This window comes from Orbicella faveolata, unplaced genomic scaffold (genome assembly GCF_042242905.1).
Source record: "Orbicella faveolata isolate gen_17 unplaced genomic scaffold, um_ofav_v1 contig_2, whole genome shotgun sequence".
NCBI classification, from domain to species: domain Eukaryota; kingdom Metazoa; phylum Cnidaria; class Anthozoa; order Scleractinia; family Merulinidae; genus Orbicella; species Orbicella faveolata.
Window position 1 is genome coordinate 25,375,729 of NW_028301547.1, and position 25,124 is coordinate 25,400,852.

General features: G+C 37.1%; 1 protein-coding gene and 1 long non-coding RNA gene across 3 annotated transcripts in view; one reads left to right on the plus strand and one right to left on the minus strand.

Moving 5' to 3' along the window:
• The window catches only part of LOC110049813 (unconventional myosin-XV-like), a 57,658-nt gene that overhangs the window by 20,114 nt on the left and 12,420 nt on the right, over positions 1-25,124 (minus strand). For both annotated transcript variants that reach the window (XM_089290500.1, XM_089290501.1), the window contains exons 10-33: positions 24,398-24,481; positions 24,203-24,280; positions 23,209-23,322; positions 22,394-22,452; positions 21,496-21,619; positions 19,570-19,665; positions 17,197-17,328; positions 16,905-17,030; positions 16,372-16,449; positions 15,632-15,804; positions 15,007-15,052; positions 14,741-14,865; positions 14,314-14,434; positions 13,380-13,466; positions 12,577-12,665; positions 11,792-11,876; positions 5,802-5,903; positions 4,904-4,985; positions 3,936-4,069; positions 2,033-2,131; positions 1,633-1,707; positions 1,204-1,364; positions 550-719; positions 189-261 (exon numbers count right to left, since the gene is read on the minus strand). In XM_089290500.1, coding sequence (XP_089146626.1) covers positions 189-261; positions 550-719; positions 1,204-1,364; positions 1,633-1,707; positions 2,033-2,131; positions 3,936-4,069; positions 4,904-4,985; positions 5,802-5,903; positions 11,792-11,876; positions 12,577-12,665; positions 13,380-13,466; positions 14,314-14,434; positions 14,741-14,865; positions 15,007-15,052; positions 15,632-15,804; positions 16,372-16,449; positions 16,905-17,030; positions 17,197-17,328; positions 19,570-19,665; positions 21,496-21,619; positions 22,394-22,452; positions 23,209-23,322; positions 24,203-24,280; positions 24,398-24,481 — 2,513 coding nt within the window. The remainder of the gene's footprint in view (positions 1-188; positions 262-549; positions 720-1,203; positions 1,365-1,632; positions 1,708-2,032; positions 2,132-3,935; positions 4,070-4,903; positions 4,986-5,801; positions 5,904-11,791; positions 11,877-12,576; positions 12,666-13,379; positions 13,467-14,313; positions 14,435-14,740; positions 14,866-15,006; positions 15,053-15,631; positions 15,805-16,371; positions 16,450-16,904; positions 17,031-17,196; positions 17,329-19,569; positions 19,666-21,495; positions 21,620-22,393; positions 22,453-23,208; positions 23,323-24,202; positions 24,281-24,397; positions 24,482-25,124) is intronic.
• Positions 7,888-13,463, plus strand: LOC149112602 (uncharacterized). The gene is made up of 3 exons (XR_016207519.1): positions 7,888-10,414; positions 12,135-12,187; positions 12,636-13,463. It is a non-coding gene; the product is annotated as an uncharacterized LOC149112602 (long non-coding RNA).

The following is a 25,124-nucleotide window of genomic DNA, read 5'->3' on the forward strand; positions in this document are numbered from 1 at the left end:
CATCATCCGGGAGTGGTCACAAGTATTAAGATTTTGATTTTGGGACTAACAAGAGTAAAACATTTTCACTGTTTCATCCCCTTCTATTTATTATGATACATAACACGAGATCAAAACAGGTAAACCCCTTCTTTAAAGGGAGAATTACACAAAAGTAACTTTTAAAACTGAATTGAAGTTATTTTCACCTGTCTTTTAGAATTAACGCAGCAAGTTCTTCTCCTGTGGTACAAGATTCAACTTCTGCTGTCCTTCTTTCTCCTGTACAAGAGACACAAAAGCTCTATATAAACGTCTGGCAAGCAAAAGTCATTACTGACTCATTAGTCATCCGAAGTAACCGATTACAAGACGTTTAGCTGCCTGAGAGAAATTCGAAACTTTCACGTGAGGTTGAGCATAGCAGGAAGAAGGCTGCTGCGCGGAGTTTTGAGAGGCCGACTGATTCTAAACTAGAAGAGACTGAATTTGATCTATACTCAGTCGTTATCATACAAAATTAACAAGCAATACAGAATCGGGCATTAGTCAAGAACAATGTGCTCATACCATCAGGAAAGTGGCATTCAACAGCCATGTTGGTCCTCAACTTTGCTGCTTGCCATTCTAACAGAGTGGGAGGGTGTGATCGTGCCACAGAAGACCCATTCATGTCCCAACACAGCATCTTATGCTGGCAATAGCTTTTATAGCCGTTGAATGCTTGGTCTGAAGCGTACCTGAGGTGAACGAAAATCAAAGAGTTTTAAGCTTCACAACGATAACCAATGAAGACTTTACCAAGGTTGGCGCGTAAACGAGACAACTGAGAAAACTTCAATGTAAAGGTCATAAACACCAAAACAGCCTCTCGTTACGCGCTGATTACCCTCACACAATGCAACAAGCCCCAAAGATAATTAAATTCGTAGTCTGTTTCTGTCCCTATTTCAGGCTATCAATGCCCACCGAACGACTGTTTACATACACATTTCATTGGTAAGAGGAAAAAATGTTCTCCTCAGAGAATTTGCAAGAAAATTTGCTCAGAGAGGATAAAAAACTAAGGGCAAAACGTTGCGGGGATTTTCGCATTCTTGACGATAGCGCAATGACGTCAGCTATGCTGATAGTCTATTCTGACATCGAGCCTGATCCACGAACCACCTGGCCACGCCCCTGCAGTTGGCACTAACAGCAAAATTTCTTAAAATACCAGCTTACTTGAGTAAGTGCTTGTAGAGTCTTGTTGATGGGGCGAAACAACACAAAAACAGCGCCAAAAGAAGCCACCCTCTTTCATTGCTTGCATCAGAATTGTTTCCCCAAGTTTGGTTGCAAAGATGGCAGAACATCTCCTCACGTAATTCGGGCTTGAAAATGCCCTAAAGAGGCAACAACAAATTGTACACGTTTTATGAAAATCAAGAAACCTATAGTCCACTCTTAACTTACTTTGAACACAAACTATTCTTTTAGTAAAACCCAAGAAAAGAGCCCAGGCATATATTTCCCTTTGATTGGAGTACTGACTAGTCTTCTTCTTAACATTATTAAGATCGAGAAACGGTTTCTGGCGGTGTTTTCTTGGGCCAAACACAAACCAGCCACTTAGCCGATTCAGCTTACATGCTGTTATAACAAGTAACTAACCATCTGGACCAGGTAGTTTCCAACAGCAAACTCTTTGACACCAGTAATGGATTCATCATCCATGAATCGCATAACCTGTATTGACAGAGCAAAGCCATGTTAATCCACATTTCTTGTGTCTTAGCAATTGAAGGAGAAAGAGGAAGAGCAGTCCTTGCTCGGTTGAATTCTGATAACACTTAACACTTTGCTACAAACAAAAAATTTACGCATAAACAACTGATTGGTAGTTTTCTTTCTGGAATACAACCACACTTGTAAGACACTTTAAATATCATTATTTACACATATAGACATCAACAGATTATATAATTAAAGAATCCTTAAGTGCTAATATACTGACTAAATTCATTACGTTGACTTGATTTTTCAGGCAGTAAAGCATTAAATCACTCCCTACCAGCTGAAAGAGACCGATAGCCATCACACTGTCTGAATACTTTATAGGCAGCAAGCTGTTTCTTAACGGCGCCCGTAGCATTCGCCATTGGTGTTCACTCTACCAAGACAAAAATTCATACAAACTCTCATGAATTACAGGAGCTCAGTCGCGGTATTTCAAGTTATTTTGGCCAGGTACAAAATTACCTTTAAATTGAAGGAAACCTGAAAATGCTACTTTACAAAAATAGACAAACACCAAAGAGATAATAATAAACCATAAAGGAACAAGGATGGTTAAAGATGGAGAGGATTAACACGGATTACAAACGACGAACTTGAAAAATTTAGGCTAAACTTTTCAAGATGCAAAAACCATGACGCAGCTTAAGATTGATGTTGTCTGTGCTAAATGGTTTTGGTAACAGGAGGAGCACGGAAGTCACAGTATAAATATATTGTTTGTCTGCCTGAACAGGCTATGGCCCAGATATATACTACACGTGAGTAAATAACGGAAGCTTTCTATTCAACTGAAAATTTATGGGTAAAGGTAACGTCTGCATACGAGCTAAGTTGTCCATCTGACCGGCGCTAATCTCCAGTTTCTGTAGCATTAAGCGACTATGGCTGCGACTATGACTTTTATGGCTGCATAACTGCTTGTACAACTGCTCTCCCAGCACATCCACATCACATTTACACCAGTAACATAACCAAACCATGAAATACCACTATGACAATCTTGTTTATCGGGTGCGATTGTACTGATCAAGCATCAAAGCTGACACAAATACAATTTCACATCATCTACGGATGTTATGACTGATAAAAGTGATATCTGATACAGCTATCGCCCACCGACATCCGTATCATTCTGTTCACAGCATTTTACAGCCGTACTGGGAATTCCACAGGCGATAACATCAAGGGCCAACATCCGCGTGAAATATAAATAACCCTAGTGTACGTGCTATAACTATTTGTGACACTCGCAACAATATCTGTTCAATTTCCCAGCCAATAGATATCATCACAATGTATTAAAAATAAGCATTTTCAACAAGACAACACTTCAGGAGCTAGATTTAATCTGTACCATGACAGCGAAACTGAACTGGAGAGACCAAATGGAACCAGCCAAAATCGGCTTTAAGTGTGTAGCTGATATAAATCAATGAATAGTTCAAGGTACATGTATTGAACAACATGGTCTTGCAAGTACCGGCAAAAGAAGAAGATAATATTATCAAGTTATTGTTAACAATAAGTCGAATCCATCCTCAGGAACACCGCCATACTACAGATTCGTCTACATTACGTACAGTTCACTTAGCCATAGTTAGTAGAGGGGAATGGTTATGAAGCCCGGCAAACATCAAAAGAGCAAACAAAGATGTCAAGCTTTATGTTGGAAGGTCCACGACCATGCACAATATTTTGTTTTGCGTTCATGCACTATGCATGATTTACGTAATCAACACATTTCTGTTGGTTAGTTCCTCGGTCAGTAGTAAACAACTATTGTGTTTTGTGCACGGTCAAGGCCAAAAAAGAGAACAAAAACATACATTAACAACAAAGAACTTTTTCGAGATTCACAACCATTCCCCTCAATTAACTATGACTTAGCGCGAGAGACCAGAATTCATACTAATTTTATCTAAAACCTAGTTCACGCTAGCGACATAACGAACTAAGTGACATAGCCAACTAAGGAAAAAATGTCTTTATGTCAATGTTCGCATTACCGACTTACGCGATGATGTCGTTATGTTATTATATCGCTAGTGTGAAATAGGCCTAACACGGACACCGCCCTAATACGTGCACAAAGCTCTGACCAACTGTCCGAATTAAGGAGGGCCTCGATTGTTTTTGAACTCGATTCTACATTGAGTACACAGGCGACATATTTGTACCTGAAAATGTTCCTGAACGAACTTGGAGAAAGGAAAGTCATTAATATCATCTGGTAGTTTTGATGTTGCATACTCGTGCTTTATGACATCTCCTCTGTTTTCGTGAACTGAGGATCCGTGGGTCAAGGACCAGCCTGATGTAGGAAAGAAGTCAGTTTTAAACTTGTAATCACATTTCGTTAGATGTATGTAATAATCAAACCCACGATACCGTGTTTTACCACATTTCCAAAAACAAAAAACAAAAAAAAAATGAGAGCTGAAAATTTGATGTGGGTATAAAACACTTTATACCATGCCATAGAAATACAGCCAATCAGATATTCTCAATCAACACTAAATCCAAACACCGTCGCGGTCATGATTTCGCACGTTTAAACTGGATGGATTATTGATGATTTAAGCAATATAGAAAATATTCAGTGATGTGACACATTCCCAAGCCCTGCCGTGCTTAACGTAACCTATCTTGCACATTACCACCAACTTAGTTCTTGCCTGCTGCGTTCTGTTTTTCAACCAAGTTATGTCACTACCTCAGAACTGGTCACGTGACATGTTCTTGTTGCAATATTTGTTTGATTTTTTTCAAGTTTCGTTCGTTAGCATAGCAGTTTTAAATACAAAGACACTAAACTACAGTCGTCTATTTTACTGCCGTTAACCTTTCTGTGGCAGTGCACAGGAAAACACCATTTGTAAAAATTACTGGCTGGTCTCAAGTCTATATTAATACTATGACGAAGAGCACTGCAGATCATTCTACACCCATAAAACAATGGCTGTGGGAGCTTTTGAATGAAGTTTACTGAGTTTCCTTTACATCGTTATTTCCAAAAGTGGAATCAATGCTGGATTATAATCTAGATTAAGAATGAGAATGATGTGGACTGTGGAAATACATTTAGAATGAATTTCGCACTCTGGACTCTTCGTGGTTTGTTCCTGTGTGATAGTTGTCCTCTTACCTTGAATGTTGGCAAACACCAGTGCCAAATCTGCAGGGATTTCAAGATGAGTGACATCTGTCACAATTTGCTTTTCAATTTCCTGTGATGAAAACGAAACAAAAATTAACATGAAATAATCAAATGATGAGTAATTGCGCTTCGGCCATTTTGCTATTCGTGTAACTTGATCTCAATTTGGTGGAAAGTATTGGTGCTGATTATTAAAAGCCGAGAGGACTGAAAATTTGATTAAAACCTCATTCCAAAAGAAAAAAAGCATACACAGTTAACTTCCTGGTTATGAGTCATCCGTCTCATGTGTCTGTCTCGTTTGTCCATCTATCTGCTGGTAATTTGTCAGTACATGTCTGTCTGTCTGCCTACTAATTCCGTCAGTCAGACAGTCAAATAGTCAGTAATTCAGACAGTCAGTCTATGCGTTAGTCCATGCACCAGCCAGTAGCGTAGTTCCATCTTTCTGTATGTAAACCACACACAACCCGCACTTCTTCGATTCGCTCCGACGAAGGGCTAACGCTCGATACGTCGGCTTTCGAATCTCTTTACGGTGGCCAATTCACATTATCAACCCAGTTGATAAAACCAAATTATCTTGTTATACTCCCCACCGACGCAACACCACAGTTTCTTTAGAAACTTACCCCCTCTATGCGTTAGTTAGTCAGTCAGTTAGTCAAACAGTCAAACGGTCAGACAGTCAGAAAGTCAGACAGACAGTCAAATAATCAGTAATTCAGACAGTCAGTCTATGTGTTAGTCAGTTAGTCAGACAGACAGTCAGAAGGTCAGTCAGATAGACCGACAGACAGACAGTCAAACAGTCAGTCAGCCAGTCCCCAATTAGCTCAAAAGGGAGTTCTCGATAGCACCTCTAAAGCTAATATTCTATACTTACTGCTACTTCAGGAACATTTCTAATTTCCACCGTTTCCTCAGCTGGAGGAGGATCAGCCACTGCTTGCGTCTCAGTGGCATTATTGCGGCTCTCATTCTGTAGCTATACAAAAACAGAAACAGAAGAAGAATCACTGAAAGCATAAACTACCTTAAAATCACACGGTTCAAAACTTCTCTGGTAACAAGAATGTTGAGGTCTAATAAACAAGAGTGTTTTGCTCTTGTTTTGTTTGGTTGGCCCACAAACAAGCGAGGGTTCAAGTTAGTCGTCAATTTGCCGTCCTTTGCAAGACAACAATGTGAAATGACCAAATTTTGCGTTGTCTGGAGAACGTGAACACCCGACGGCTAATTTTTAAATTTTTATTTCAAATTTATCGCTGTGTCCCGGATTTAGTTTTGCGATAGTTTTGACAGTGATAAACAAACTAAATGACTTTAGAGTATCGCGAGATTCGTGGGTAAAATATAAATCCATTTTTTAATCGACGTTGTCCTCGGCGTCACTGTCGTGGTTTCGTAAACTCCCTAATAGTTCAAACTTCATAACGCTACTAAATCATGAACGGTGGATTATTATCGGTAATGCTCTTGAAAGACAGGCTAATCATCACTAATTACCACACAAGAATAACGATGACTTGAAAATTCTAATGTGGATAAATCAACAGACCAACAGTACAAACGAAAAACCAAACAAGATATAGCATTTGCTTTCACTCGCACATCAATGCCTCATCAAGATCAGTGCATGTGTGAATGTACCCATAATGTAAAACTAGACTCGACTCAGACGAACTTCTTTGGATTTAACTTGTTAGAACATGCCAACTGAATCAAGTTATATGTGATATTTTCTTGACTAGATAAAACCACAGTAATTATTATTACATTTGTATTATTAAGTACAACCAACAAGTAAACATAAAGTCTAATCTGTGCAATATGAATAATCACAATCTCGTCAATTCACAGACGCTAAAATACATCAACAGAAAATAAACACAAAAACCAGAGTGATTTTATGGTCTTTCATATCAAAGCTGCTAATAACAACTTGACTTCCAAGGCTTAATCAAAAGTTAACACCGGATCCATACAGAAAAACATAGGATAGATTCAATAATTGAGTGGAGTGGTACAAATGAACACAACTTGAAAAGGCAAAGGCGATAATAAATTAACAATGCAAGCAATTTAAATCCCAAAAAGACAGTTCAAAAGGAACTACACACAAACCCTTCTCTGAGATTATTTAGCTAGAAAGGTTAATTTCAGTCATACAAAACCATGTATGAAAATAGGACTACAAAACTCAATAGTATTTGAATGTAGGAATTGCTTAATTACTATGTATAGGTGTAAAGATATGCTTCACTGAAGCCAAGTTCATAGCGCATGCAAGCTCTAACTTTCATATTTAAGAAGTAACTGGTAAAAACATTGAGCACTTAATCATCACAAATTTTGTCTAGTTACTGTGGTAAATACCTGCAGCTCAGTGGCATCTGAAACCTTCCTTATCACCATATAGAAGCTTTGTTTATATTATCTACCACACATTGCCAAAATACCTCAGAATTTCTTGTACAAACGTTTAAATTTTGTGAAACGTTTGTTCATGAACAGTGGCGTTATCACTTCAGTTCTACGAAACGAAACATTTCTAAACAGTCCTAATCTTAGTTAAATGAAGGAAAATGTTTCGTTTTCTCTGAAAATTAGGACAAACAATATGTGAGCTAATATATCTTAAAGGTGCTTCACACCATAGGTTTACTTACTTCAAAATTCATAAATGATTCCAGCTATTGTTTAATCCCAACAAAGTCAATTCGTTTTCATGTGTAAACCATAGAAATCGGTCCCAATGGAATTTGCTTCATTGATTTAAAAATCAGCTTGACTCGAGTAGCATACTGGCTTCTAAATATTTCGAGTTGTTTCAGGCTAACAAGAGCTAATATTACTGACTATGTTCAATAATGACAGTTATTTATGTAGATGAAGTCATCAATAACAATGGAATTTGACACTGTTATGCTAATGAAGAAGGCAGCTATCACCAGCGTGAAATTTATTCAAAATACATATTAGTTTACGATATTTCTGTTAATAACTCATGCTTGTGATAATGGTCAAGCCTTCACATAATTTGAAACTACATGCTACTTTTCACATCACGTTAAGGATACTGGCAAACCAAAGCATCTATCAAGACTAACACAATGCAGGACACCAGTGCAAATGACACCAGTTGTCAGCTATTCGGTAAACAAGCTAACCTCCTATGTAAATATTCTGCTAATATTCTCGTCTTTAACTTTTTAACCCAAATAGTGAGTTCATAAGAAGGGATTAACAAGATTAAATGTACGCTTAGAATTAGTTGGTGTTTCCCATTTGGCATGGCACAACAGGACGGAAATGAATGTAAAATAGTCCCTACTAGTGCAGACTAAACTTACATTTCATTGTATTATAGAGAGCGAGAGATATCTGAATACACGGTTTTCTGGCATTGCAGTCTGAATATCCAACGCTATCCAGACAACCCTCTAAAGACAGGCCAATACAAACATTCTTGAAATGTCTGGAAATATTCTATTCCACGGCAAGTTCCAATTTCTTTTCTTCTTAAAAAAAAAAATTATTAAAGTATTGAAAATGGAGCATAAAGGATTAATTAGAGAAGTTGTATGAAATAAAAAGTACATAGAGCTGTTATGGTAAGCTACCAAATACACAATTATATCCAATAATAACAGCATTAACATAAAAAGAAATAAAATACACGTTCTCCTAAATTTATAAAATCCTCAAAACAAGCACTAACAAATATATGAACAACGAAAGCTTGAGAACAAAAAAAGACAAGGCTTTAAGGATCATCTTCATCATCAATACCTACCTGATCATGAGTTACAGTCCATGTGTGAGTCACAAGCACCCCCATGAATTTATAACATGATGAATTCTCAAGCTTCTTATTACTGTGCGCTCAGTTCCATTCATAAAAACTTTAATTTCCCTTCAGCACAAGTATTCAAAAGAACGTACTGGTTTCTTTGAAACAAATCCTACCAATTGGCAGTGTCGATTCTTGACATGAATGTCACTTAACAGGTTCAGCCAATCTTGTGAAAGGTAAAAAACCGTTTTCCTATTTCACAGAAACACAACTATATGCCATAACCCTGGACAACCTGATCATGTATGGATCAAGCAGCAACATTGCTTCAAAATCAACAAAAAAATCATCCAAGTTAGTTTGCACAAAATTTCTTTTTTTTTCTACAATGTAGCTCTAGGAGACCTGACGATGTGTCTATAAACTTGATTATTGCAACTCAAAAACCTCCATAGCTTCTCAGCTTAAAACACAGTATAAATGAGAAACAAGCTCCTTTATTAAAACACAAATTATGAACCAAACACAATTATAATTACCATAAATGCCTATTTCATTGTCATAACTTGCCAATCTTCTTCAAGAAGCATGTCCAAAATAGATCAATTTAACCAATTATAAAACATCAAGCAAAACAGCACTATTCAAAATGCAAAAACAACACAGTGATATAACCAGTTCAATCTCAAATACTGTCTTATAAAAAAGTGTTCCTAATTTTTAGTTCTCTTATTATTAAAAAGAATGGCAGGCATCAATCTGTTGGAATGACAGACCAAAAATAACCAGCTGCCTTTAAGGTGTTTAAATAACACTGGCAATGTATCAACTATATGACCTAATTTATATTCAATTTCTTTTCTTAGGTAAAATAATAAATAATGAATAGGAATTGTCTGACCACATATTTAGGACCTGATAAAAGTAAAAACTGCTTGCTACACAGCTTCAGGGGCTGTTCATACATGACACCACAAGACACACAGAGAGACTAATCGTCAACCTAAGTGTGCACCATCACATGTATTTTATTGTGTATAACTTTATTTATATTATTTTATTTGTATTGCAGACGATATAATTTAATATTAAGTATACAGAACTTTTAGCATTTGAAAAACAGGGAAAAAAATATCCACATGAATGTAAAAAAGAATAATGGCTTTACTTGCACGTAAGAAATTGCAGGGAAAAATGTGAGAAACCTCTCTCAACTTGACGTACTTGATACATGCAGTAAATTTAAAGAAATTCTAATTCATTTTAAATAAAGATAAGCAGGTCCTCCTGACCAAAATTATATTTTTTTGCTGCTTGCTGCATGTAAGAGAGAGATATAAAGTAAGAATTCCATAAATAATAATTTATTATACATGCACACCCAAGTATTTAACTAACAGTCATGTGATAATTTTGTATAGCACTGGTATTGCTCCAGAAAATATCCATACCCCCCCCCCCCCGACAAGGTCTTTGGATTTGCACCTCCCCCCACCCTGAAAGAAAAAACCCTCTAGAAAAGCCTTTTTAGTTTCATACTTTCCTTTAAACCTTCTGGCCTTTGAGACCCAGCCCCCTTAAAATTATCAATGATCTTTTATGGGGTGGGTGGGGAGTATTTTCTGAAACTGAAAATTCCTGTTTTCTTTTCCAGATTTCTTGGATTTTTCACATTTCTGATTAAAATCACTTTTTCCATGGTAAATATCACATTTCAAATTTCATGCTACTTTCATTCCACACTCTGTAATTCACTAAGTCACATTTGACTCTTGACAATCCACAATAGGCCACTTCTGAGTTACCTTGTGCCTCTGTTTCAAAACGAGTCTTCATGTAAAACCTTTCATGAATATATATGAAAATAAGTTTGATTTGCATGAAAATGAACCTGTAGGCAGAACTCATTTTCATATGAATGGTAATTCACACAAAGACTTCTTTTGATACAGAGGTGAAAGACAACCTGGAAATGGCTGATTATTTACATTTCCCATCTCGTTCTATATATAAACAATAGCCTCCATTCGGCGCGAAAATATGCTTGGATATTTGTCCGCAGACATTATTCGAGAAGTGAACAGTTTTGCGAGAGCGTAGTTCGAGGAAAACTGTGTGCCTCGAGGAACAGATAATGTCCAAGGACAAATATCCGAGCATATTTTCGCCCAAAATGGAGGCTATTGTGTTTATTATTCTTCAAATCTTTTTCACAAGAAAGAGGTTTTGACTCTTTGACTCTGGTTTTGAAAGAGAATAAAATGCAAGGTCTAGTGCAACAGTAAACAGTATTGTTTGATTGATCTTCATACTGCACGCAGTGGCGTCCGTATGTTCAACTAACAATATCTTCATACACGCGCAGTTTTGAAAATTGGGGAATATTCTTGGATATTCCCCAGTTTTAGCTGCGGAATATTCGGTCACATGACATGTTTAGACCAACTGCACACAAGCGAAAATATTTGTTGGATTATAAACATGTATAATTTTAACATTTTACGTAGTACACCCAACAGCTTACACTTTAAATCTCACACTTCACCCAAATGTTCATTTGTATGAGGCCCGAAGATCAATCAAACAATACTGTTTACTGTTGCACTAGACCTTGCATTTTATTCTCTTTCAAAACCAGAGTCAAAGAGTCGAAACCTCTTTCTTGTGACAAAAGAGGTTAAACCTTCATACTCAGTAATTTTCAGATGCACTAGCAAACATTCCCAACAAAGATGAGAGGACATGCATGTACATAATCCTCGCTGCCTTGTGTTACAAACAAGGTAACCAACTTCTAAACGACTTTTTAATAATTTTGTTTGCTAGCTAGTAGCCCCTGGAACAATTGAACCAGTATACTGATCTCTTCCCACTAGACTTTAAAAAATATTCCATTGAGCCTTACTATGAAAATGTTATTTCTCATGTTAGTACATTTTTTTATCACTCCTGCTACAAAGTTTGATAAGCAGAGTTGTTGAACTGGATGTGAAGGAAAGCACTTAGTGGCTGACTGTTGACTAAAGATAACAAAACAGTAAAATGTAAATATTAGTTATTAAGCATCTCTAACTTACCTTCAGAAATGTTTTCCTCTGTTGCCTCATCCTGTGAACTGCCTGAAGCAGGATAAATCCCTTTCTTGCCTTCAGAAATTTCTTCCTGTGTTTAAAATGAGTGAAGATGTGATAATATTAACATATATAAGAGCTTGGAGAGAACTCAAAATGAAAGCAAACTTCTGCAAGTGACCTAACAGCTGTCCCCACCTGCTTCTACATTAGCAGCATAATTTGAAAATGTAAAATGTTAAATTTTGTTCACTATACTACATGTCCACTTGTCTTTCCAAACAAAACCTTGTTTTAATACAAAACACAAAGTTTAATTTCATTTTAATTTTTGACAACTTTTTGACAGCCTTCTGACGACTTTACTTTCCAATGGCCAATCAAAATGCACCACCTAAGTAGGTATGGAGATGTTAAGCACACTAGTCACTTCACTGTAACCTTTTGCTAAAATGTTGTTAAGTAACAATTTTATACGGGAGAAAAACTAACATTTCAAAGTATAATCTCAGTACATCAGATCATATTGGGCTATGAAAGTTGCAAGAATTAAAAATAATTATTGCCAAGGAGAAATGTCTGCATTTACATATAGGTCACCAGTTAATTAATGCGTATATGAATTCTCTCAACTAATAAATAGGATATGCATGGAAAAACTAAAGAAGAATTTTGTCTTGTTTTATCATCCCTATCAGGGTACAGAGAGATAAAAGAGGAAATACAAATTTTAAAATGTCAGGTTATATCTAATACCTCTACTTGGTAGCAAATTAAGATATACTATGTACCTTTCTAGAAGGCGTCGTGTGTTACTTTGGATCACAATAGCTGCCTTTTTCATCCTAAGGTATTTGCTATTCAGGTAGTATCCACGCATCTATAAAGAAAAGTCACAGCGATAGGTAAGGTCCGTTTAATTATGTCTGTTAGCTGAACGATCATGATTCCAATATAATTATAATTACAATTTGAATTTTAACTACTCATCAACTGACTGTGAGCTCTCTATGAGAAAATCTCAAACCAAGACCTTGCCAACACTGACCGAGCGAATGCTCGGTCAATACTGCAAGGCTGAAGTTTGAGATTTTCCCAGAAAGACCAAAACATTTGAGGTTAGTAAGTTGTTAATAATATGGCTAGTTGTTTTGTTTTTGCAGGTGCATAATCGGCCTGTGGGCATTACAGAAGAATAATGCCCTGGAATCAGAGCATGCAAGCCAATCATAGTGCGCATTATATCGGCTACAAACACAAGCTGCCATATAATAAGAACATGTACGGGAACATGCTTAGTTATAGCATAGAGCACCTGAACTAGGCCTGTAAAGTAAAGGCTTTCTAGTGTTGCACTACTGTAACAGTGGTCCACTCTCCAAAAACATGTGCAGTCTTGAAACAAATAAAAATTTCAAAAACAATACAATATTTAATGAGGAAGCCACATGAACCTTAGCTGGTTTCATGCTGGTCCACTATCCTGGCTGAATTGGAATTAGGAGTGTTGGTTGCACTCAAACAATGAGTGAGGCCCAAATTCAATATTTATTTTTTCCATTTTAAATCTCTCTCAGCATGACCTAATACTAACCCTAGCTTGAATGACAACTGCCATGCGATTAAGCTTGGACATTCTTGCATCTTCCAAGGCACCATGAAGATCCTCATTTAAAAAGACCTGGAAAAATTAAATTCAATATTTAATAATTATTATAATCAAATGCAGTCATTTAAATGAGTGAATAGTTAATCAGGTTAGCAACAACAAGCTTAAAGCAACCTGTTTCAAGTCAGCAGTCCTCCATCCAAGCGTTCAGATTTGAATAGTACGTCACTGATACAGAGGTTTCATTAACATTTTCAGCAGGGGGGGCGGGGGGGCAACTGGTTTTCACAGGCAGGCAAAACTTGTTGAGCTGAACTTCTTTATTATGAAAAACTTTCCTCAAGATGGTCAAACCAGGTGGGAAAAATCATCCTCACAGCCACTCAGTTTGGCCAGTGCCCAGCCTTTAATGAACCCCCTGAACACTGATACCTCGTGGTGTGGTGCTGCGAACTATCTGAGTGTTTAGCAGTTTAACCAGGGTTATTTTTCCATATGTAGCACACATTTTTTGCTAGTTTTTCCTACTTGCAGTACATGTCATAATAAAAAATCTCCAAACTGTTTCCAGTTTTGTTCAACTGTCCTTCAGATATACATGTACCTACCTAATAGGTAATAATATTGTAATTTTCTGAGAATTTTAGCTGTTAGAAATTATGTTTTATTTTATCTTTGTTATTTTATTATTTTTTCCCCACCTTTGACAACCACCACTTCTGTGAGTTAGATTAGTTAGCTGTAATTGTAATTTTAGGGCTTGCAACGTTTAGTTTTAGATAATTGAGTTGTAATGCGCATGTGAACATATCCACATGGAATTTGCGCACTACAAATTCTTCATTATTATTATTACTAATAGAAGAATTCAAATCTAAAATGTATAATTTAATAACCAATTGAGTTTAACACAACTAACCTTTGTTTTGCCAAACTGGTAACTTGCAGGCTCAACTCTTTCAATGAGATGAAGAATTCTCGACACATTCTCCCTTGGATTTGGACTGCCCAGATCAAGATGTGATGAGAAACAAGAATACCTAAAAAGTATTGCACAAAATGATTAATGAAAATTTTTTCCAAGTGAAGAAAAAACATTGAAACAGTCAGAATATTGATACTGCATATATACTGTGTATTATGCAATGCTGAAACTTCCAAGGTTCTCAACACTTCTCCCCACCCATGGCTGCTTAAGCTTAAACTCAACAGTATTAAGTCTATCTATTAACTAATAATCTATAAGTGATACATGTTTGATAATACGTAGTACAATTGGATTAATTATCAATTACAAAGAGTAAGAAAAAATCTCTATTATAAGGTTAAAGCTGAGGGTGTCTTACATTTTTATGAAGTCTGCATACAGATATCTGATGGGATAGCCAGCTTTACGGATTTTTACAGTTTCCACAATTCCGCAATACCTCAGCTGTTCAACAACAAGAGGAATCTCAAATTTTCCTGCAGTCTGAAAAAGAATGATTTTTTGGAAAAAAATACTAAGTATTGTAGAATGGGCAAAAACTAACAGAGTACAGACATGATAAAAAAATATCAATTCGAGACGACAATTTTTTTTTTCTAAGGTTCTAATACACTTTACAAGTACCTTGGTGCTGTTTGGCTTAATACATCTGACAAAGAAAGGGTTGCAACTACAAGAGAATAACAATTACAAGAACAAAGTGAGAAAGGCTGAAATTAAAGGAAAACTATTAATTACTAATTAAGAGTTATTAATTAAGTACCAGTGCATATTAAAGGAATTAAGTAGTTTGAAACATTGTGGCCCTTTCAAATAAACAAACACATATTTACAATGTAAATTAACAGAAACTTGTTAAAATCCCAACTGGTTGGTGGCTAACCAGTTCACTATTGGTACCACCAAACATAAATCCATCTACTGGCAGGTAGGAGGATTTGAACTTGGGACTTCCTGAATACAAATCCAGCACTCAAACCACTAGGCCATGCCACCGCCTAGGCCTCTTTCAACAGGGAAAGTAACATAACAAATGGAACCTGTCAATATGTAACTATGCTCTAAAGTAATGCACGCTAGGTAACTGCAGTGAAGATCATTAGAGCATCAATCCATAAGCATCTCTATGTGAGCTGCCAGTATCTTCTTCAAGAAAACATCTCGAGAACACAGAACCCAAACAAACAGGAAGCAGAAATCTTGAATGTTGGTCAAAAATCTAAACCTCTGTATGAATAGGAAACATTACCTTTTCATGGCAACCACAAGTTTAATGAGAGAGTCATTGAACTTGCCACAAACTGTTGGTTTCTTTTTCTGGTTTAATGGCAATCTGAGAGAATTCTTAGGCTGTGAAGGAAGTTTCAGCCTCTTGATTGAAAACTCCTCGTTTTGAAGCTCTGGGAAAAGCTCCTGAATGAACTACAAAGTAGAATATTGCAATATTGATTAGGAACAACTGAGTTGATTGTTACCCACAGAAGGCTTGTGTACAGTATTGTAGCATCATTAACAAAATAGGCCATTCGCAATGTATTAAAATTCTAACATGGCTCCAAGGCCAGGGGGAATAAAACAAAACAAATTAATTATTCGTCACTTAACCTTGATGTGATTCCTTTTGTTTTATTCCCCCAAGCCTCGGAGCCAAGTTAGAATTTTACTATAATCGAAAATGGTCTATTAACACTAAACAGTAAACATGAATTACAGCGCAAAAGGTTTGAGCAATGTTTAGGCAAAACTCCTGAATACCATTAACATGTTCACAGGTACATGTACCTAAAATGCTTCAGACACACCAGAAAACATTAAGTGAACAAAATTTCACTCAAACACAAAGTCAGGCAGTTTAATATGCAATGATAAATGTTTTGGGTAATAACTTATAAGCAGTCCAATTTCCCTCCTTTCTGAAATTACATGTAGTACAGTCGTGTATATGACCTACTAACAGCAACTAGCAGCAGTTTAAGAACACATACATACCTTACTGCCACAACTAGAAATAAGGTCTTCAAGGTCTGGTTTTAAACCATCTCTGTTCTTTTCTAGAAAACCAGTCACCTGCAAAAAATAGAAGCATGCACATGTACAGTCTGTGTTAAAGTTCTTATTAAATATTAAGTAACACATTTTTACATGCACCTGTGATCTGTCTGCAGAAAAATAAATGATGGCCAAACTCACAGTGGTACTGACAGTATCCTAATAACAGCTCTACATAAGAGTGACTGACATTGAACAGACTGACCACCTGTCTGAAAGATTGAGAGATAGATGCAGGACAGCCAGACAGACAGACTGACTGTCTGGGTGATTGGCTACATGGCTTACTAATTAATTAATTGACTGTAGTTGATTGACTGTTTGGTTAAAAACAAACAAACTGCCCATCTGATTGCCTCGATGACTCAGCAACTGCTTGACCAACTAGCTGACTAACTGACCAACTGACTGACTGAAATCAACTAAATGACAGAAAAGAGGGTATATATCACCTACTTTATTTCAAAGCTTACCTGGTACCATACTGTGCCAGCATAATGACAAATAGCAAATTCCGGCTTGGGTGTCTTTGGTTTTTGATAAAATTTGTTCAGTTCATGATGGAAATGACACTTGTTCAAGAATGTAAGATCATCTGCCTGTTATGATCATGAAGAGCAATACAAAAAGTTTTATCTTAATTTAATAACCACAGTAATGTCATCAGGATTTACAAGGAACTAATACAGAAAGAAGCATATTATAAGGAGATAGACAATCATGTTCATGCATGACAAGTTACACTTTCAGCGATTTTCAGCCTACCCTTGGAAAACCTGTCGTATCAGCTAGAATGTGGATCAGGCCATGCGGAGGCTTGGCCAACAGATCCAGTCTTGGTTGATTGTCAAAAAATGGTAGATTTGTCCATCGGATGTGCTCAGTAGCATACTCATCCTGCACACAAACAAAAAAACAAACAAACGTGGGGGTTAGTTTCAAATATTTTACAATGGAGCCAGTATCCAAATGACTTCTCTTCAGGCTACTACCGTATTTACCCGTGTATAATGCGCACTTTTTTTCCAAAATTTATAGTTCGAAATTTGCACTGCGCATTATATGCGGAACCTTTTGTTTGTTGATTACACCGCTACACTCATTTGCATGAATACATGAAAGAACAATAAATTTGGTTTTAATAGGCTGTGATTAAGACTTTTGTTATAATAAAAACATAACTAACCAATAACAGCTGTTTAAATATGATAGATTAAAACAAATTGTTTTGAAGCATCTTTATTGGAATAATTGTAAACTTACGGGCAATCATGGCAGCAGAAAACACGAAGCGACAAAGTTACACCACAGCGGAGAAGTTGAAAGTTATACAATTTGCAGAACAGCATGGAAATCATTCAGCCCAGCGACAGTTTGGAATTGCCGAGAGCAATATCCGCCTTTGGCGAAGAAGCAAGGAAAACCTAGAGAAAATGCCGCGACTTCAACGTGCGAATTGTGGAAGGAAAGCGGCTTGGCCTCGCCTTGAGCAAGATCTGATGGCTTGGATCACAGAAAAGCGAAACAACGGACTGGCGATTTTACCGGCCATGGTCAGGCTAAAAGTGATGGAACTTTCTAAACATCCGCAGTATGACATCGCTGCTGGCGAGTTTAAGGCTTCCAACCACTGGTGCCAAAGATTCATGAAGAGGAATGGTTTGTCGTTGCGACAGAAAACCACGCTCGCCCAACATCTTCCACGGGACTACGAAGAGAAAATTGTGCAGTTTCACCAGTTTGTTATCAGGCAGCGAAGAGCCCACAACTATCCTCTTCATCTTGTGGCAAACATGGATGAGAGTCCAATTCAATTTGACATGCCATCAAATCGAACTGTCAGCACAATCGGCGATAAAACAGTGAAGATTCGAACCACAGGAAATGAAAAGAACCGCCTGACTGTCGTTTTGGCATGCACAGGCGATGGCTCCAAACTGAAACTGCTGGTCATTTTCAAGCGCAAGACCATGCCAAAGATCCAAAACAAACATGGCGTCGTAGTTGCTGTCCAAGAAAAGGGCTGGATGGACAGCGAAATCATGAAAATTTGGATTGAAAGAGTTTGGCGTTGTCGAATTGGAGGTCTAAGTCGGCGAAGAAGTCTACTTGTGTTGGATTCCTTTGAAGCACACAAGACGGAGCAAGTGAAACGTTTGCTGAAATCGGAGAACACGGATTTGGCCATAATTCCTGGCGGGCTCACCTCAGTACTGCAGCCTCTAGATGTCTGTTTAAACAAACCTTTTAAGGACAGAGTCAGGCAAAGGTGGATGGCATGGATGGCTGAGGGAATCCATGAACTGACAGCAACTGGAAGACAAAAGAAACCATCCGAAGAACTCATGTGCCAGTGGATCGGCGAAGCATGGTGTGATATTCCACGAGAAATGGTCGCGAGATCTTTTTTAAAGTGTGGAATCACAAATGCTCTGGATGGTTCCGAGGATGATTGTGTTTTCGACAGTTCTTCAGATGATGAATCTATTTTAGAAGATGAGGTTGTAGACGAGCTCTTCGCATCTGACTCAGAGTCAGAGGATTTTTACGGATTTTGAGGTACTGTTAACAATCTTAAAATTATCGCTCACTTCGAAACTGTTGTAAAAAACTGCTTTGTGATTCAGGAAAGTTTACCGGCAGGTCAACACAAATTACCTGAGTATTGTAAACTTAAAAGTTCATGTTATTAAACTGTTGCAATGGAATATACTCATTGTAATGTTTGTCTTTTGTTGAACAACGATTTTTTTGTTTTTTCAAAAATTGTCCGGAAAATCAGGGTGCGCATTATATACGGGTGCGCATTATACACGGGTAAATACGGTATACTAAGAGGACTTTTCAAAACTTACTGCCACCTCTTTCTCATTATTCTAGCCAAGTGTTCTGACAAACACATGTTTACAACAATCAGTCCAACGGCACTCAGGCTGTCTCACTACATGTACAGTACAAATTTCTTCACGTAATGTAATTCTTTCCATCTATCAACAACAGGACATTATTTTTTGTATTGTGTGTGCACAACATTACCCGGTGGTCAACTATCTGAAAAACAATGGCTATTAAAGGACTATCTTGCATGACAAACTACAAAGAGAAATTGTTTGTGACTTGTGTAATATTGTTACTCACTTGTTCCATTCTGAAGACAAACTGATTAAAAAAGAACTGCAAAGTTTCATTGGCAAAGTTGATACACATCTGCTCAAAGCTGTTTGTCTCAAAATCCTGCAGCAATAAAAAAGTGAATGAGCATATTAAATTCAGGGGTTCACCATAATATATAGATTTAGCCAAGCCTAAATGTGGAGCTCCTGGGCCAGGTTGTTCAAAGCCCAATTAAGATAACCCAAGTTAAGTGAGAATTTTGATTTGAATTTTGTAACTTTGCAGTGAGGTTTTCTGTATATTGTTTGGCCTTCTGTTTTGAGTTTGAATAATCTCAAAATACACAAAACAAACGCAGTGAAAAACATTTGTATACAAAAACTATTTATACTTCTGTTAACTTAAATCCTGGGTCAGCGTTGACTGGCTTCCAAACAACCCGGCCCCATTTACAAGTTAATTTGACATGAGCCTGCGATCCAGTAGAAAACCAGCACTTGGTCAGCGGTCAACTTTAAAAAAAAAACCATGTGACCTCGATGAACTATAAACCTGAGCCTGCAATATGGTCATGTGATACTGGTCAGCAGATACCTTGATTTGACAGGTGTCAATTGACCATAACATGGATATCCAATATCAAAGAAGGAGGCTATAAATCAAGGCTGTATATTTCTGTCAACCTTTTAACTTTGCTGGAGAATGGCCACCATCTTGTGTGACTCCGTCACCGTCGCCATTGCCATCGCCATCGTGCATACGCGCCCATGAGCAATACCGCTAGTCATGATAACCATAAGAAAATCCATTCATGGGTTTCCTTTTCTTTCCTATACGAGTATGAGGCTCCACTTGGCGGCCCTTCGAGCTGCCGGAGCTCCACTGTAATTTCCATCACCCATTGCCTTTCAGTATACAGTTTTCATATACATGTACATGTACAAATCTATCCCAACTCTCCCAGATTCTCTGGGAGTCTCCTGGTCTTCTGGTCACCCATACAGGTCACCAAATCTCCCAGTCAATAAATAAATAAATAAATAAAGTGTCTTTATTGTTCAAAAGATAAAATTACATATCTTATGTTACATTTAAAAATAATAATGTTAATGGGCTACAATATGTCTCTAAATAAGATAGATATTTACATGGAAACAAATACAAAAATCGAATACAAAAAGTACACTATTTACAAAGTTACATTGTACTTAAAAACTATCCTATTAAAGAATGTATTCTTGAAACGGTCCGAGTGAATGGCGGGCATTGCGGAAGACTTATTCCTTAAGTTGTATCTTGTAATCTTAGTCTCAGGGAAATTAGCTCTAAGTGACAGAGCATAAGATACTGACATTTTTCAGACATATTTTGGCTGATATTTTGCCTTTTGCAGGGGGGGGGGGGGATTTGAATATTTGAAGCATTTTTGGCAGTTTAATTAGCAGAACTCTACTCTAACAACTTTTTATAGGGTCAGAAAACGAAAAATTGGTTATCTCCCAGATTTTGATTTTTTTTAGGTTAGCATCTCTGTATACAGGTACAGGAAGTGGCTCACAAGTCAGCAAATGGCCACGAGATTTTTTTGCGCTGTGCTACAGCACTTACAGTATAAAAAACAGTTAGTAAAAATTACTAGAGCCACCTGTTACAAGTGTTACATCATGGATTAATTTGATAAACTTATTAAGTTAATATCTAACTTAAGATTAATAATAAATTGGAGGATTTTGTGCAAAAAGGGCGTACGTGTATATCACTTTTGGGGCGATGTACGCCCTTTTTGCACAAAATCCTTCAATTATTACCCCTCTATTTGTTTTAGATAATTTATAAGTTACACATAGAAAACATTAAAATATGAGACCAAGTGTCTGTCCTAATATACCTAAACACATTGAAATCAAAATGTCAGCATGAAGCCATTAGCATAATGGGTTTGGACCTCACCTCAAAGCCAAAAATATCAAGTACAGCAATGGAAGTTTGCTTTTTGCCACTGTACACAATATCATTAACCCTGCTTATAAGCCACCCAAACAGGTGAGAGTAGATTTCTTTAGCCAGAGCATCCCTGTAAAAAAGGAAATTACAGTTTACAATTTATTGCCTTCAAAGTCAGCACATTGATATACAATAACTCAAAACATGCAAAAAAAATTCCACACAAAGATTTAATAATTTTTATTTTTGACCACATTTTATTTACTGCATTATTTTCCAACTGCAAAAGAAAAGTCCAGTTATATGGCACAATATGGTTTTAATATTATTTGTCCAAAATCCAAGGATTCACCTTGCTCTAGATTTCAGAGTTTTTTTTTTCTTCTAGCGATAAACGCTTGCCTATCTTTATTAAAACTATTACTGTTACTATATCTTATTGCATTATGATTGTTAATATTTGTTTTTGAGAGTTTTCAATTAACAAACAGAATTTGTACTTTCATTGAAAGCCATCTCGTATATTAATTTTCTGTTTTCCTGAGGCAAAGTGCACAAAGCAATTGCTTGTTGGAATGGACAGAAGTCAGTCTGTATGTGAGATAATCAGTACAGGTACCCATGTCAGTACCTCACAAAATTGTGAAATATGCAATTGTATTCAAATCTCTCAACACCTTTACATACATAATTTGTATTTGATATTTAATGATCTTCAGTCCAGTTTCTAATTTTGGACTCAGCTGGTTGCTTTGACCTTGACACCCACAACAAACTCGTTGCCTTTTGGGTGAATTACATGTACATCACATTACGGGCAAGTTCCCTCGTAATATATCGAGGACCCATCAGTCATGCTCAGATCAGCCATAACTGGGTTATGGGTTATGGCCTTGATCATTACCTGGCATCTATAGCTTGGTTTATTGATCTCGGACTTCGCACTTTGGAGCCTCCCACTTCCTGGAATGAAAAGACACAATCATAAGTCAGTTTTATCAATGAAAAGTGCTGCAACATTATAATAATTATTATTTTAAAATGGCTGGCAAGTCAAACAAACAGCATAGCCCTAGACCTAATTTCAATACTTCAAACTGTAAACTAATAAAAATTCTTTATTATTAATAATTGTAATAAATAATTAATTTTAATATAATTATAATTGATTCCTTGCACCTGAAAAGAAGAAAAAGTCAAAACAAATACCTCCAGTAGGTCATTTTCAAATTGCCCTTTACCTTTGTGTCAACACATTCAAGTGTTTTGGGCAAGAGCATTCAACACATGAAATGTATTTTGCCTCCACATAATTCATTTTCAGATCCCAGACTCATGCATGGTCGTTAAAATTTGGCATTAAGTAGCACATTCTCATACACTGAATGCCACTTGTCTGCCACACGACAATGCACTTTATTGACATTTCTATCAACATCGAAACAATAACAGAATCGGAGTCAACAACTGGAAAAAAAACTACCCAAACGTTGATACACTTCTATAAACTTTAGGCAAGAATTCACTAAGGGGTGGGAGGGTGGGAAAACTGTTGCACTGTCTGGCAAGGAAGGAAAAACTGAGTCACGTGACCGAGCGTGAAACCGACATCCTGACTCATACCTAGGTCCCCCATTCAGTGTGAGAGAACCTTGTTTCCTGCCTCTTTCGCAAGCTCAGCCAGCAAAAAAAACATTACTCAAACTAATTAGAACTTACTGTTTCCTTGTGGGTCAAACATACAACCAGATCTTGAACTTTAAGGCCCAACAAGTGAGACACAAGTGAGACTTCTGTTTGTCCCATGATGACAGCAGCTTCTTGTCCACTGGCCTAGTGAGACATATGCAACATTACAAAATACACGTCAGCTAACAACAATTCTGATCCATAGAACCTTCCTGAAGCAATCTTATGTTTACTACTTTTAAAATACGAATAATTTAAAATTGAATGGACTCTTAAATGCATCAGGGTTGACATTAAGTTTTGATTGACCTGTAGCCTTGATCTTCTGACACCTAAAACAAACTTGTAACTTTATGGGTTAATTGTATCAACTACAGGCAAGTTCACCCATAACATTAAAGGCCCATACAGCTTACTCAGCCGTAGGTCAGGTGCTACAGGTTACAGCCCCTATTGACCGCCCTGTGCATATAGAACTGTGCACATCATGATTGCTAGAAATTCTTACTGACATACAGTATACAGGAAAGATAATGGCAAGTAGAAGAGAGAAAACAAAGAGGTATAAATTTAACTTCAATCTTTATTGCTGTATAGCTGGCATTTTTCCCACTACAGCACACCCATTCATTGGCTAGTTCATGGTCACATGACATCTAACAATAAAGCTGTTTACCGCCAAATGCCATGAGCGGGCAACATTGCAAAAACTATGACGTCAAACAGGAAACAGTTCACTGTTGCCTGCAAAATGTTGACCGCTGTTGCACATGATCAGAGCATGCAGTTGAAGGTGGCCTGATGTTGTCGCTGGAGTCTCAGCACATTTTTCAAAATTTGCCTTTGTTTTGTTTTGCTTGATAAGAAATCACTTAATGACTGGTCGCTTGGCAACAGTGAATTTTGTTTCCCTCAAATCTCAATGTTTCCCTCGACTTTGTTGTGGGAAACATTGAGATTCTCCAAAAACAAAATTCACTGTTCCCCTCGGGACCAGTCATTGAGTTTTAAATACTACATGCACCTCTGTTTTTCCAAAGTCCACATTTCCCAAGTGTAAAATGATTGCCAGGATCTTGAATATGGCATCTTTTTCATTTTCCTGTGGAAAAAAAAAACTTACTTGCTGGTGATTTAGTTTCACTGCTGGTGGAAAAATTGTAACATAAATGGCTTTTTCATTGAACAGATTGCCTCTTCTTGAGTGTGAAGAACTTACAGATATTCCAAGAATATGCATGGCCTTGATAACTTGCTGAAAGTGAAACTCTTCCTTTCTGTTTGGGATGACACTTGCTTTACCCTATGTAAAGACAATAAATTGAGATTGAAATATTTCAAACATGTACATGAACTTGTTTGTTTTGTGTTACAATCAAGACTGTGGAATACTAAAATATATCACCCATAGGTTACAAGAATAAAACATTTATGACTTGTACAACAATCACATGCAAGTATTAAGTATCTTTGACAAACCCACTGGCAGATTATTAAGTAAATGCACCATTTGACTGGCTATTGAGTGGCCATGCACCTAATGATAATTAATATAAATGTGTCATTCCGGAAAATATTCATACCTCCTCGAATGAAGGGATTTTTAATTAGACCCCCCACCCCTCTGGAAACTCAAAGTAAGCTTCAAACATTTCTTTAAATTTTCTGGTCTTACTGACCGCCCCCACCCCCCTCCCCACAAGCCCCCAAGACATTCCAATCCCTTTTGTGGGGGAGTATGGACACTTTCTGCAACTGCACAATCTTAGTACATCCTCAAGTGTTCTATCACAAATGCTCACTTATCGGCAATGCTAATAACTGTCTATTTCGTTACAGATAGTGAGTAGCCTAGCTGTGTGAGGTTGTTAACGAAATGGCAAACACTTCCTTTGTGAATGTCAGTGAAGAGGATTTACAGGGCTTGAAAATAACTTTTTCATTTA